The sequence below is a fragment of the Oncorhynchus tshawytscha genome, linkage group LG18, assembly GCF_018296145.1.
Source record: "Oncorhynchus tshawytscha isolate Ot180627B linkage group LG18, Otsh_v2.0, whole genome shotgun sequence".
NCBI classification, from domain to species: Eukaryota; Metazoa; Chordata; class Actinopteri; order Salmoniformes; family Salmonidae; genus Oncorhynchus; species Oncorhynchus tshawytscha.
Window position 1 is genome coordinate 22591607 of NC_056446.1, and position 13850 is coordinate 22605456.

At 43.5% G+C, this 13850-nt stretch overlaps 2 protein-coding genes across 3 annotated transcripts; one reads left to right on the forward strand and one right to left on the reverse strand.

The window, feature by feature from the left end:
• Positions 1 to 9: 9 nt before the first annotated feature.
• mixl1 (Mix paired-like homeobox) lies at positions 10 to 1782 on the reverse strand. The gene is made up of 3 exons (XM_024405250.2): positions 1278 to 1782; positions 959 to 1170; positions 10 to 806 (listed from the first exon to the last, which is right to left on the reverse strand). The coding sequence occupies exons 1-3, from the start codon at positions 1372 to 1374 to the stop codon at positions 153 to 155; spliced, it is 963 nt and encodes a 320-aa protein (XP_024261018.1). The 5' UTR covers positions 1375 to 1782; the 3' UTR covers positions 10 to 152.
• A 2227-nt stretch (positions 1783 to 4009) lies between these two features.
• Positions 4010 to 10041, forward strand: LOC112236655 (Golgi resident protein GCP60). 2 transcript variants are annotated; one of them, XM_024405248.2, is made up of 8 exons: positions 4010 to 4339; positions 6026 to 6167; positions 6519 to 6659; positions 6795 to 6953; positions 7108 to 7282; positions 7522 to 7741; positions 8543 to 8830; positions 9135 to 10041. In XM_024405248.2, the coding sequence occupies exons 1-8, from the start codon at positions 4060 to 4062 to the stop codon at positions 9347 to 9349; spliced, it is 1620 nt and encodes a 539-aa protein (XP_024261016.1). In that variant the 5' UTR covers positions 4010 to 4059; the 3' UTR covers positions 9350 to 10041. The 2 variants fall into 2 exon arrangements, with proteins under 2 accessions (XP_024261016.1, XP_024261017.1); XM_024405249.2 differs by having other exon boundaries at positions 8546 to 8830.
• The last annotated feature ends 3809 nt before the right edge of the window (positions 10042 to 13850 follow it).

Consider the following 13850-nt stretch of genomic DNA (forward strand, 5'->3'; position numbering starts at 1 on the left):
GGGTAGATTAAATATAATATTTTATTTGGTAGCCTGTTTGAAAACGAAGACAATCAAAATAATATACAATAAATAAGTATCTTTATAACAAACTTACATCTGTTAATTTTGAAGTGATGAACCCATCAGTCAATTTCACATTGACAGAAAATTCACATGAAGTCACCAAAGCCAGACATGGCACCGTTTTCCCACTCTGAATCCGAATCAGAAAACTCTTGAGCCTTGCTGGCACGAATGGGAGAGAAGTGGCCAAAGTTATCAGGTCTGGTCTTAACCTGAGGATGCTGTACCTGGCATGCGATATGCTTTGGAGAGGACCTGCCTAAATTGTTCTGTGAAGGAATAGGAGGGATAACAACTTTCATCTCGGGACCTATGGTCTTGTTTGGGGGAAAGTTGTCATATTCAACCAGGACATGTTTTGTACCTTCACTACCGCTTATGTTGCTCTGGGACTTGATGTAAAGTCCATTTCCCTTGTGATACGGATGAACGTTGCACGGAACCGCAACGCTCAACTCATCTCGTTCGATTTGCTCAATTTTTCTTGTATTCCCATTTATGGATGCATCGTCAACATACGGGATAGTTGAGTGTTCGTAGTTACCAGTTTTCGTGGGTAGTGTAGTCTTGGCTTGCGTTTCTTCCGTCCGGCTGTGGAGTGGTGGTCTGAAGTTGGGCATTCGGTGATGGAGTTGCGCGAACGGGGTCACGGGGGCGCTGGCGGCAACACCATTGAGCTTCATAGACATGGACGACCCTTCCAGGCGACGGGATTTTGCGCGTCGGTTCTGGAACCACACCTGTGGGAGATAACGTTCTTTAACGTTTTCTTCGCATTTCAAGTTATTTTTTTATGGGTAGGCCTAGAACATTTTGCCCATAGCAGTTTGCCAAGATTTATCATGGAAACTCCGTTTTGTGTCTTAGCCAACTTGTAAATCTGGTGCCTTACCTGAATTCTGGACTCTGGTAGGCCGGTGAGAGCCTCAAGTCTCTCGCGAAGGAATATGTCAGGGTATTTGGTGTCGGAGTATACTTTCTCCAGCACCCCAATCTGCTGCTGGGTGAAGTTGGTTCTCTTCCTTCGATGGGTCATGCTGTCCGCTCTCTGTAAGGTGGCGTTTGGGGAGTTGAAGTAGTTTGCCCTATCCGCAGCACCATAATCTGTCAAAAACAAGAGCGATGCAATGAATGTAAAATGTAACGAAGGTAGACAGTAAGATTTACAGAGAGATTGCGCTTAACCTGTGCGTAATTACACTGTAACCAACCTGAATGCGGCATGCTATTCCTCTCCATGTGTCCTTCCGGGTACATCGGGAATTGAGTTAGGTCTCCTACCCTCAGTTTTCCGTGGACGGCTGACATATTACTACTCTATTCCCAGAATCTGACTGACCACAACCGCCTGATCCCCGGTTTTATATCCGCCCTCATCTCCTTGTGATCAAAGGTGACGTCGGAATGTGTGAACTACGCGGGCAGTTAGCGGCGGCTGGCACTGGAGACGAACATTGTTCCTAGCGCGTCTGATGGCTGGAGAAAGGTGTGAATCTGCGACACCCTGAACGGTAGTGTGCACAAGGTCGCTTGAAAAGTTCTACATGTCCAATACACAACTTGAGAAAGCATTTATATGCTTTTTGAAGAAATGGTGGTCCCCTTCTGAAGCAGTAGTCACCAAAGAGAGGATGTGAAAGGCTTCCACCATGCTGAGAATTACATAGAATTTCAGAAAAATATATTTTACCTTCATTTAACTAGGCAAGTCAGTTAAGAACAAATGAAAAATAAAATTATAGGACAATACACACATGACAAGAGAGACAACACAACACTACATAAAGAGAGACCTAAGACAACAGCATTGCAGCAACACATGAGAACACAGAATGGTAGCAACAAGACAACATGGTAGCAGCACAAAACAGGGTACAAACATTATTGAGCACAGACAACAGCACAAAGGTAGAGACAATACATCACGCAAAGAATGTCCATGATTGAGTCTTTGAATGAAGAGATTGAGATATGGTGATGGAGGCAGTTTCAAACCAGACCTACATGGAAATATACACTATAGTAAAATGTGTAGGCCTACTTTTTGTTGACCCAGTGGGTCTTATGAATGATAATGATGAATCATACCTCTAACTATCAACAAAGAGCATGTCAATACACAAACCCAGATCAAAGGTGGTCATGAGGGTATGTTTGAGGTGAATGGCCTGCCTCCACATGGGCAATAGGAGGTCAAGTCAACATCAAACTCACACTCATCCATGTATGTGTACCAGTACAGAAATAGATGATTGAACGTTTTTAACAACTTTGTTACAAATGCAGTTACCCTAAATCTGAAATAATTCTGCATGAATTCTGAAATGTATTTATCGATCCATTTCACTTGGGCCCCCAGACAAGACATTGATTTGACATTGGATTCAAATGTGCTTGTGATCGAGTCCTATATATATTGCGGCACTTCACAAGCCAGGCTTTGTCTGAGAGTTTACAACTCCATTTGGTTACTGTCTGTCTGTGAGCCTCTAGAGTGTTATGCTAACATTGGGCTGTTGAGGTTCCTGATCTTGTGTAATGGCCTGGGTCAATGTTCTCAGGCTTCTTCTTGTGCATAACCTAAAGTCTTCGTGAGGGACATATCTCAGATGTTTCAAAACATCTCAGATCATGTTTCTTTTGCTTGCAAATCTTTGAATAATTCAAATTTCAGATACCCAAAAATTTACCTACACAAGACATTACAAAATTGGTGTTCTGCATCATGCAAGAGTCAGACACCCCAAGGCTAGAATACTTTGTCTGCTTTTGATGCAGATGTAGACCACACAGCCGTATGTAGGCTAACTATTCACAACAGACCTAACTGTCATACATTAATTAGGTTGTGAAAGTGTTTCGTAATGAGAAAAAAAAGGAGGACCATGAAGGGAGATATAACATTGTGTTCTTTCTTGTTGACTGTATGTCTAGCATAGTCAAAGACTGACACTGACCCTACTGCTGATAAGATCTGTTAAATTAGATTAAAGGCTGGAGAAAGTTGATTAACTCTTTTTTCTTTCAAACATCAAACAGCAGAGAGCGGCTGGCTGGTCAGAGCATCATGCTCAAGGCAGTGATCAGCTGAGCTGTGATAGGAGGCAGCCTTTGTTGATAGACCCATTAACACCCTGTCATCAGACAGACTGGGAAATGGACCACAGAGATTTACAAGGAAATGTCAAGCATCTTGATGTTCTGTTGTCTATTCTATTTAGGCCTGTAAACCTGTGGGTGATGACATAGGATGATAGGATTCGTAGCCACTGCAATTCTTGATCTAAAACAGTACAACCAAAAGAGGACAGTTGATGTAATTTTATCCAAAAGTTCTTGAATGGGGTTAATTTGGATGCCTATTGCTTTTTGGGGTAGGGGGGCGGGGGATTCGTAGGACTGGAAGTGTGTGTTGTGTCGTTTACGCTTTCCAGTTTGAATGGAGATGGACATTTGGGAGGTCTGGTTGCGGGAAATCGAATTCATAGCCCCAAGGTTCCCAGGTAGAAATCTTCTAAAAGCCCTTACAAAAAGATTGCAGTTTTATATATATATATATATATATATATATATATATATATAATATATATAATATATATTTCCAGTCCTACGAATCCCCCGTCCAAATATTGGACGCAATATTTGCAGCATACTGCAGTTACACTGCACTCTTTCTGCAATATTTTTTTCGTAAGGGAGAATCTCTTTCCACCATTTACCACAGCCACAAAGTAAAACATGGCTATATAGTAAACATTCCTGAAAACAAAAATGAGCTTTTTGGTCTTACTTTAAGGTAAGGCATAAGGTTAGCAGTGTGGTTAATTTTAGGGTTATGTTTAAAATCACATTTTAAGAAGAGAAATTGAAGAAATGGGCGGGGTTTATAACTTTGTGTCTGTGGTAACTAGTGACGACCCAGAATCTCCCGGAACTTCCGCTAAATTAAATCGGAAGTAAGTACGTGGCCGCTTCAGGCAGCTCATATTCTGCATGATGGCGACAGAGGTTCAGAGCGGCGACCTCAACAATGGCAGTTCTAGCCGGCTCGAAGTCTCAATCGATGGCCTCACCCTTAGCCCGGATCCCGAGGGCGAGCAGGAGCAAGTCTTTGAACCGGACCCCGTGCCCGCGGAGCAGGAGACCGGGGACCAGAGCACCGCCGAAGCCACCGACGATGGGCAGGAAGGCGAGTCTGCCAAAACCACGATAGAGAGGAAATGGGGCTTTGGTTTGCTGGAGCTATACGGACTAGCATTGAAATTCTTCAAAGGTATTTTGTATTTATTCGTATTTGATGCTAACAATGGAATTGAAATTGTGATTTGGAATTACATGATGTGGCTAGCTAGCTGTTTCATCCCAGTTTATTTTTGTGTGTGCTGTACATTAGCACGCTAGCCACTTGCTTAACTATGATGCCTAGCTAGCTGTCAAAATGCCACAGCAACTTGAAGATTTTTCAACAGAATCTCGGAATAATGTATCTGCATGATTGCTGGATGTTCTTTCAGGTTGTCTCTCGTTGGCAGAATAGTTATTCAGACATCGAAAGAATAACGGCGTAGCTATATCTAGTTTAGATGAGGCGACATTTAACTTGACATGTCATGTGTCGATGTGATCATGTGGTTCCTCCACGTAGCTACTAACTGCCAGTTTAACGTTACTCTAGTGAATGACAACCCAGTAACTAGCTAGTTTGACTGGTATGTGGCACACACCCTGTTATTAATACATATATTCTCGCTACGTGCAGGGAGTCAGATTTGCATACAGCTCATAGACACAGATTTGTAGACGTTAAAATACTACATAATGCTAGTGATTCATACTAAATAAACATTGCGATCAGCATACACACATGTTGACACCTGTCATTTCTGAGATCTTGAATTATTGATTACTGAACTAAAGCAGACAAGACTAGTCATTCAGGCATCAGCTAAAGTAGACAGCTTGCAAGCAGTTTACTTACTTGTACTGCTTAATTGTAGGATGACTGCCTTCCAATCTTCAGAATTCACATGCATTAACTGCACTTGGCTCCATCAAAATAAAGTGCTTAGGTTTCCTTTAATGGGCCATTGAATGCGGACTACACACGCATTTCACAGCCAATGGATTAGCTTGGAAATGAGTCTGTGCAAATGCCATCACCATCACTTCAGATGTACACCTTCAATAGAGTAACACTAACTTGACATTTTTAAAGCACACATGAATGCATTCTGCCCTGAATCACTGCTCCTCTGACAGGACTGAATAGCTAAAAGAAGTGTGGCTGAAACAAGGTGACAAGGTACACACCTACTCAATCATCTCAGATCTACGCTTGTGGAGTGAACAATGGCAGAGAGGATGGGATACATTTCTGGAATGAAATTCAGCCTAGATATGTAGAGGGAAGAGAGAGAATAAGGAAACATTGAAGGAGTAGTTTATTTCTCACACATGGGTGTGTTCGCTAAGTAAACATTTTTGCATCCACCACTTCAAACATCCAATCCATTTTTACAGCTGGATTATTGTGAGAGCCCTCCAGGTGACTGGGCATTGTGCAAACTGGTTCTAAAATGGGACGACTCCTATTCTTCCATGAAGTTGTGCATTGCATGCATTGTTGATTTCTCCATGCATTTGCAATATAAGGGGCTGAGAAGGGAGAAACATGCTTTATGACCAAGCCCAGACATGGCTAAGTAGCTCCTTCGCTGACTGTACACAATAAAAGGGACATTTATGTCAGTCATCATTCGCCAGCAACACACCAAGCAACAATCTATTCTGGAACGAGGAAAACAGAACATTCATTTTTAATGACCCATTTTATAGAGTGCCATTTCCAATATAGGCCTAAGTGTCTAGCAATGAATAATTGGTTAAATGATCAACAGATGACGTATTTGCCTTGCTAGTGTATTGCAGTATGGAATCTAGACTCTTAGTTTGTTCTCAGATAAGGATGGGAAGGCCTTTCACCCCACCTATGAGGAGAAGCTTCGTCTGGTGGCCCTCCACAAGCAGGTGTTACTGGGGCCATACAACCTCGACGCCTCTCCAGAGGTGGGCTTCTTTGACGTCCTGGGCAATGACCGCAGGTAACCCCCAACCTCCCCCTCACCATTGTGTGTATATGACCTTTGAACTCCAGCAGCAGCTCCAGCCCTAGTGCTGCTGCTGTGTTCCAGTAAACAGGAAATATGAGGGAACAGATTGTGGAACAGAGCTTTTCCTCCCAACAGTTTATCAAGGTTTTTCACAGCTCAACACACACTTATCTACTGCCTTTACCTTAAATGTGCACCAATTGATGGCCCATGCTGATGCTCAGTGGTTGAACTCTTTACCCCTTACTGCAGACCACGTAAGCAAACCTTGGACTGAACTTTTGTTCTTGTTATTTGTCCTAAGTCATTGTCCTATTGCCGCCACCTCTCTTCCTTCTGTAGGAAAGAGTGGGCTGCTCTGGGTAACATGGAGAAGGAGGAGGCCATGGTGGAGTTTGTCAAGCTGTTGAACAAATGCTGTAATTTATTCGCTCCTTACGTCACCTCCCACCAAATAGAGAAGAAGGAGCAGGAAAGGAAACGGTAAGATGCCCAGGAGGACAAACAGACAGACATTTCTGCCCATTAGAGCAACATGATGGGAACTTTACCCTAGTTTAGGATTTAGGGAATTCTCAAGTTTCTTGTTTTTGTCTCTTTCCTTCCATCTCACCTCAGGAGGGAGGAGGAGGAACGACAGCACCGGGAGGATGAAGAGCGGGAACGACAGAGACAGGAGGAGGAGAGGCGGAGGCTTGAGGAGGAGGAGAGGCTGAAGAGGGAGGAGGAGGAAAGGAGACAGTTGGATGAGGAGAGGCTACGGGTGGAGCAGCATAAGTGAGTACTGTGTGTGATAAGTCTCATGATCTAGATCTCTAGCTTCAGCTTTACCTCTATCTACTGTGTGTAGGAAGCTTTTTATGGTATCCCAGTATTCATAGAATGGTGCTGCATTGACGGTCTCCTCCATCCTCCCCCTCCCTGTCTGCAGACAGCAGATCATGGCAGCATTGAATGCCCAGACAGCGGTGCAGTTTCAGCAATATGCTGCCCAACAGTATCCAGAGAGCCCTGAGCAGCAGCTGGGTCTCATACGCCAGCTGCAGGAACAACACTACCAACAGTACATGCAGCAGCTCTACCAAGTCCAGCTGGCTCAGCAACAGGTACACACCCCCCACAATGTCCTATGCACTCAACACATCTTTTTCAGATATAAGGTAATAAGCAGTACTAAGCCATTTTAAATGTTCATTAAGTTGTTGCTCCTTTAAGTCTCTCATTAGAGATGTCAACCAGGGCGTACCTTTTTTATTTTCATGAGGAGAATACAATGTGGCGATTATACAGAAATGTATTAATCATGTTGTCTTCCAAGTCATTGACCGTCATCCTTCCCCTCCAGGCAGCCTTACAGAAGCAGCAGGAGGATGCGGTGGTGCAGACTACCCTGGAGGTCACAACTGAGCCTTCAGCTGCAGTGCCCCCGGCTAGAGAGGAGGTCCCCATGCTCAACGGCCAGTCAGACTCCCACTCTGAGAGCATGGACAAAGAGCCAGAACCCCTCGAGCCTGCCGACGAGGCCACTGAAAATGGACCCATGGGTACACGCACGCATCGACCAGGTACCAACACACACGTGCACACACACACCGGCCAGGTATCATCAGCGATCACTCGAGTCGAGTATGATTGTCCTCAATGCGTTTTTCTATTTGTGGTTCTTCAGATGGCTGTAAAGGCCGATGCGGAAGCCACATATTTTGGTGCAGTGTGGATAGGGGTGAGGTGTGGTTGGAACTTCCTGGTGTTGTCCTTGCATAGCACTCACAACCCACAGACCAACCGGTATAGCTGCATTCCAACTGGTATAGCTGCATTCAACCTGTGAATGTGTGATACCTTACACTCTGGCCTTGGGTGTCAGAAAGGGATGCATAGGTGTAAGTGATAGGTGAATGACTCCACCCTAACCCTCCGATTGGCTAAGAGGAGTTCCTGCCCATTGTGCACTCATTGATACAGTTCTTTCAGGTCTCTGATGAGGGAGTTCTCAAGGACAGAGGAGGCCAATTTCTGGTTTGGAATCAAGCCATGGAATTCATTAATCTGTAACAGCAGAGTATCTCTTTCTATTCTGTTCATGCGGGATAGAACAAGGAGACAGTATGCCAGTGTTGCCCGAAAGCCATTACTGCCTCATCGAGTTTCTTAAGATGCCACTCTAATTGAGAAAGGAAGTTTTATTTGAAAGTACTCAAAAGCAGTATTTTCAAACTAAATATGTTTTTATCCTCACTGAATCAGATTTGTCTTTTTCTGAAACATTTCTCAGGTAGAAATTATGTACGTGGTGCCCAATCTGCCTGTTAAAGTTACACACCCCTCTGATACTTTCCTCCCCCCACTTTCCCTTCTCCGTCCAGCAGACTCTTCCCCGGTCATCGCGGCTCCCTCCATGTGGACGCGGCCCCAGATCAAGGACTTCAAGGAGAAGATCCGACAGGACGTGGACAGTGTGATCACGGTGGGGCGTGGCGAGGTGGTGACGGTGCGCGTGCCCACCCACGAGGAGGGCTCCTACCTTTTCTGGGAGTTCGCCACGGACCACTACGACATCGGCTTCGGGGTCCTCTTCGAGTGGACTGATGCCACCAACGCCTCGGTCAGCGTGCACGTCAGCGAGTCAAGCGACGAAGACGATGATGAGGAAGGTGAGGTGGAGCACTGTTAGATAGGCTGCTTGTGTTCTAATAGGATGTCACGTGTTGTTTAGTGAGACCCAGGATGCATTTCTACTGAGATGACTGTCCTAGCTTAATTTAACCATTTAGTTAGTCCTCACCTTAATGGGGTTATTCCTGCTTGTTTGTTACGGCTGATGTTCTTTTTGCATATTTCCTCCTTACTGTTGATGTGTACGGTCCTTTCACACATCTTGAATGCTACCTCAGACATGATGAATATTCAGTAGCTACAGACAGCCCTCCTGACGGTCTGTGTTCCCTCCATCTTCAGGGGAACCTCCCAGGGAGGGGGTGAAGCTTAAGAAGGGGGCAGGGAAGCCCCAGGTGGATGAGATAGTGCCGGTGTACCGGCGGGACTGTCACGAGGAGGTCTACGCTGGCAGTCACCAATACCCTGGCCGTGGAGTCTACCTGCTCAAGTTCGACAACTCCTACTCTCTCTGGAGGTCCAAGAGCGTCTACTACAGAGTCTACTACACCAGATAAGCCTGGAGATGGACTGGGGGAGGGTGGCTTGTGTCTGTACGTTAAGAGAGGGGGAGGGGGGGTGAGAGGATCTGTTCTGGACAAGACCACCAGAGGGTGACAGAAATGTCAGACTCAGTTTGGAGATGGGAACTTCTATCTGTTTGTGTGTGTGCATACACCTCGTCGGAGTTGGGGGGGAAGTTAACGCTGTAGTCTATTCGCCGACCTGTATTTTCTCTCTGAGACCACCTCTAGGACTCTGTTGTATTAATGTCTTTCTTCCCTGCACAAAGGTCATCTAACCCACAGTCTATGTTCTGTCATGTCATGTCATTGTTATGGCTGTGCTTCTATCTGACTGAGACGCTTCTTAACCGGAGTTTACATTTTTCAAGCCCACCATGGGTCAACACAGAGCTGAAGTTCATACAGGGTTTTGTCCAATGAGAGAAATCCTGGACAGAGTCCAAACAGAGTGACACACTACACTACAGCACCATGCCTTTGTACTATAGCAGGAGTCCCTTATAGACCAACACTGAGTAACACACTTGAGAAGTGGGGAAGGGTTATTGGTGGTGAAAGAGGGGATATGACATGTACATTGGAAAGTATGGTTGAGGCCTTGTAAATTTGGGCATCTCGAAATGGAATGCTGAAAAAAGGTGATTGTCTAAAAAGGATTTAATAAATATTTATTTGCCCTTGTAGAGTAGGATCATTTTTGTGTCTATAATATTTGGGTGTATTTCATCTCCAGTGGCCTCCCTGCTTCAGGAGACATGTCTCTTTCGTCGTTAGATCAGGGTTCCCAAATCGGTGGCCTGCAGGTGATTTAAAAAAAAAAAAAAAAAAAAAAAAAATTTGGTCCCCTAAGTTTTTCTGGTGTAGGACAGAAGACTAAAATCAACAGGAAATCAGCTCAAAGTGATTTTTAATTTAGGAAATCTGTTGCCAAGTATTCCCACACAGAAATAAAAAGGGATACGATCACATATGCCAATGTAATCAAGGTTTAAAATTATTCTGTTTTTGTCAAATGCTTTATCTGTTTTGGATTCTTGCAGTCAATTTGCAGTGTACAAATTATAATTGTTCGGCCTCCCGACTATCCGCTCAAGGAGAACTGGTCACATGGCTGAATGTAATGGACCCTGCTTTAGATGCTTGCTTTTCTTTATGGCCGCTGGTCTCAGGACATGACAGGTTTCTATCCTTATCGTTTTCACCTATCGGTCTATCCCTATAAGAGGGCAAGGAAAGCAAGCCAGTAAAGAGTATTGGGACATACCACATGTCTGTTCAGAGGGAGACTGGACACTGTCCTCTATTGGCAATTGTGTGTTGAGTTTGTCACTAATTTGATTTGACTCATACATACGCGTTGACAGCTAACAATCCAAGAAGATTTTTGCCTTTTGTTTTCGTCATTTCACTGTTACATCTCGATAGCATTTTATCTTTCAGAAGTCCACAGCCAAGCACAATATTGGCTGTATTTATGTCATCATTTGATGGATTGATTCAGATTTGTCATCTCAAATATGGCTTTGAACTATCGCTAATAAACTGGTCATTCATGTCTCTGGTTGACAGTAATGCTCTCTGGTCACATCTAGCTCTCTGGTCGTTCATGTCTCTGGTTGACAGTAATGCTCTCTGGTCACATCTAGCTCTCTGGTCGTTCATGTCTCTGGTTGTGACCAGAGAGCATTACTCTCGTCTAGCTCTCTTGTCGTTCATGTCTCTGGTTGACAGTAATACTCTCTTGTCGTTCATGTCTCTGGTTGAGAGTAATGCTCTCTGGTTGTTCATGTCTCTGGTTGACAGTAATACTCTCTGGTCGTTCATGTCTCTGGTTGTGACCAGAGAGCATTACTCTCGTCTAGCTCTCTGGTCGTTCATGTCTCTGGTTGACAGTAATACTCTCTTGTCGTTCATGTCTCTGGTTGAGAGTAATGCTCTCTGGTCGTTCATGTCTCTGGTTGAGAGTAATACTCTCTTGTCGTTCATGTCTCTGGTTGAGAGTAATGCTCTCTGGTCGTTCATGTCTCTGGTTGAGAGTAATGCTCTCTGGTCGTTCATGTCTCTGGTTGAGAGTAATGCTCTCTGGTCGTTCATGTCTCTGGTTGTAAGAATAATGCTCTCTGGTCGTCTCATGTCTCTGGTTGAGAGTAATGCTCTCTGGTCGTTCATGTCTCTGGTTGAGAGTAATGCTCTCTGGTCGTTCATGTCTCTGGTTGAGAGTAATGCTCTCTGGTCGTTCATGTCTCTGGTTGAGAGTAATGCTCTCTGGTCGTTCATGTCTCTGGTTGAGAGTAATGCTCTCTGGTCGTTCATGTCTCTGGTTGAGAGTAATGCTCTCTGGTCGTTCATGTCTCTGGTTGAGAGTAATGCTCTCTGGTCGTTCATGTCTCTGGTTGAGAGTAATGCTCTCTGGTCGTTCATGTCTCTGAGAGTAATCGGTTATTGAGCTCAGACTGAGCTCAGTGTTTAACTCATGATTTCTGAGTTTATTTTGCTGGCATTATTTGGTATTGTTCAGACTGTTCACCTACCTTACATCTGCATGCTTTGTGTTTCACTTGAAGTCAGATGGCCACCAGGGTTTGTTGATGAGTTGTTCTTCTTTTGAAAGACTTTTCGATGAATCCTACTGTTTGGTTTCTGATGGATGACCAAGTCTCCTTTCAAATGAGTTGTACAGTGTCAACACGGGTCAGACTTTGGCTTATCGGTAGGCCTGATTCTAATCACGACTCCTCTCCCAGTTGGATGTTCCTCCTTGTTGTTTTGTTCATTTGTTTAAAGTACTTTTGCTCACCAACTAGTAGCCTAATGATACAGATTGTTCAAGCCTTGTATGTAAATAATTATAAATGGATTTTAAGTCTGGGTTCGAGAGATGCGGGGGGTTGGTTGAGAAGTGATGCACTGTAGTATGGTGAATGAGATTATGTATATTGTTACCCCAAAAAGTCTAACTCAAGTGTAAACTGAAAGACAATGAAATGTGGAAAAATGCTCATCCATGTTTGTATTGCTTTGACTGTATGATTTGTATGAGTTTGAAGAATCATGGCATATATTTAACCTCGATTACATTTATGCTCCTCTCTATTACCTGAATTTCTTATGTGTTTTTATTTTTACAATGTAAATGTTAAATTGAGGTAAATGTTGTTCTACTTTTTGTTACAGTCCAGGTGGTAAGATTATGTAGTAGACCTTCATCAGTCTCATTACAGATGTTTCTTTTGCAATCTTTTAGAATTATCATTTTATAAACGTTGTGTACACTGTCCCAAAACATGTGTGCCAGTTTTCATGCAAAATGTGTCATTTATAAAAATGAAATCTGAGTTGAGAATGTGCTTATCCTCCCTCCCAAAGTCTTGCATTGCAACAAGGCAAAAGTAGTCTTGTGCAAATGGGGAATTCAGGATGAAACTCCTTTTCATAATAAAAGAACAGGCAGGCCTAGCTAAATATAATAACATGCTATCAGTGAGAAGAGTGGAGTTATCTTTGCATTCAAAAATAATTCGAATTATTTCCTAATTTCCATGATCGTTGCAGAATAAATTCCTCACCTTTTCTGACTGAGATGGTTTCATAGGCTACTTTAGAAAATAGTCTACAAGTTCGGAAAAATGGTATCCGATCTCTCATTTAAGTGACCCACTTCACAGTAAATAGATGAGCTATTACAAGCAGGCTTTTAAAAAGGTTTTTTGCTCTATGTGCAGTTTAATGGTAGAACAGACGGTTCAGCTTTTCCATTGACATTTGTAGGCTACATCTGAGTAACGTAATGTGACATTTCTTCATTTATATGCATAAATACATAGTCGTGGCCAACAATATTGACACCCTTGCACTTTTTTTCAAATAAATGCCCCATTTCTTCCAGAACTGTTGAAATTGAAAGCCTGCTTGAAATTAAACATGCCTTAGATTTGCAGTTAAACAAAACAAATAGGAATAACTGACTAAATGTTAGCTTATTCCACAAAGAAATCCTAAAACGGCCCAGACAATATTATTGGCACCTTCTAGAAGTAGTTAGAAATAATTAGATTTTAAGCAGGTGATTCTTCTTTACTTTGGAATTGAACTCACTTATTGTGAGTTGGTGCCTGCAATATAAACATCACTCATTTGAACAGAGAAAAGGACTCCTTCTCCTGTTTTGTGTCACTGTGTACTTCAATGAGCATGGAGGAAGAAAGAAAACTCGAGGATTATCTGAGGAGGTCAGACACAAGATTGTAGCCAAGCCTGGACAATCTCAAGGCAACAAGTCCATCACCAGAGACCTTGGTGTTCCTGTTTCCACCGTACGTAATGTTATCAAGAAGTTTAAGGCCCAAGCTGCTGTAGCCAGCCGCACTGGACGTGGCCGCAAGAGAGAACTTGATGGAAGATTGTACCGAAGGATCGTTGGAATGGTGGAGAAAGCACCGCGATCAACTACCACACAGATTCAAGCTGCCCTTCAGACAGAAGGTATGATCGT

Bases quoted from the DNA above. Each gene is read 5' to 3' on its own strand.
- mixl1 (XM_024405250.2), bottom strand. From the start codon at position 1,374: ATGTCAGCCGTCCACGGAAAACTGAGGGTAGGAGACCTAACTCAATTC. The intron at 1,171-1,277 runs GTTGGTTACAGT...TGTTTTTGACAG, and splicing joins GAATAGCATGCCGCATTCAG to ATTATGGTGCTGCGGATAGG. The intron at 807-958 runs GTAAGGCACCAG...TATCTCCCACAG, and splicing joins TACCAGAGTCCAGAATTCAG to GTGTGGTTCCAGAACCGACG.
- LOC112236655 (XM_024405248.2), top strand. From the start codon at position 4,060: ATGATGGCGACAGAGGTTCAGAGCGGCGACCTCAACAATGGCAGTTCT. The intron at 7,742-8,542 runs GTACCAACACAC...TTCTCCGTCCAG, and splicing joins TACACGCACGCATCGACCAG to CAGACTCTTCCCCGGTCATC. The intron at 8,831-9,134 runs GTGAGGTGGAGC...CTCCATCTTCAG, and splicing joins CGAAGACGATGATGAGGAAG to GGGAACCTCCCAGGGAGGGG.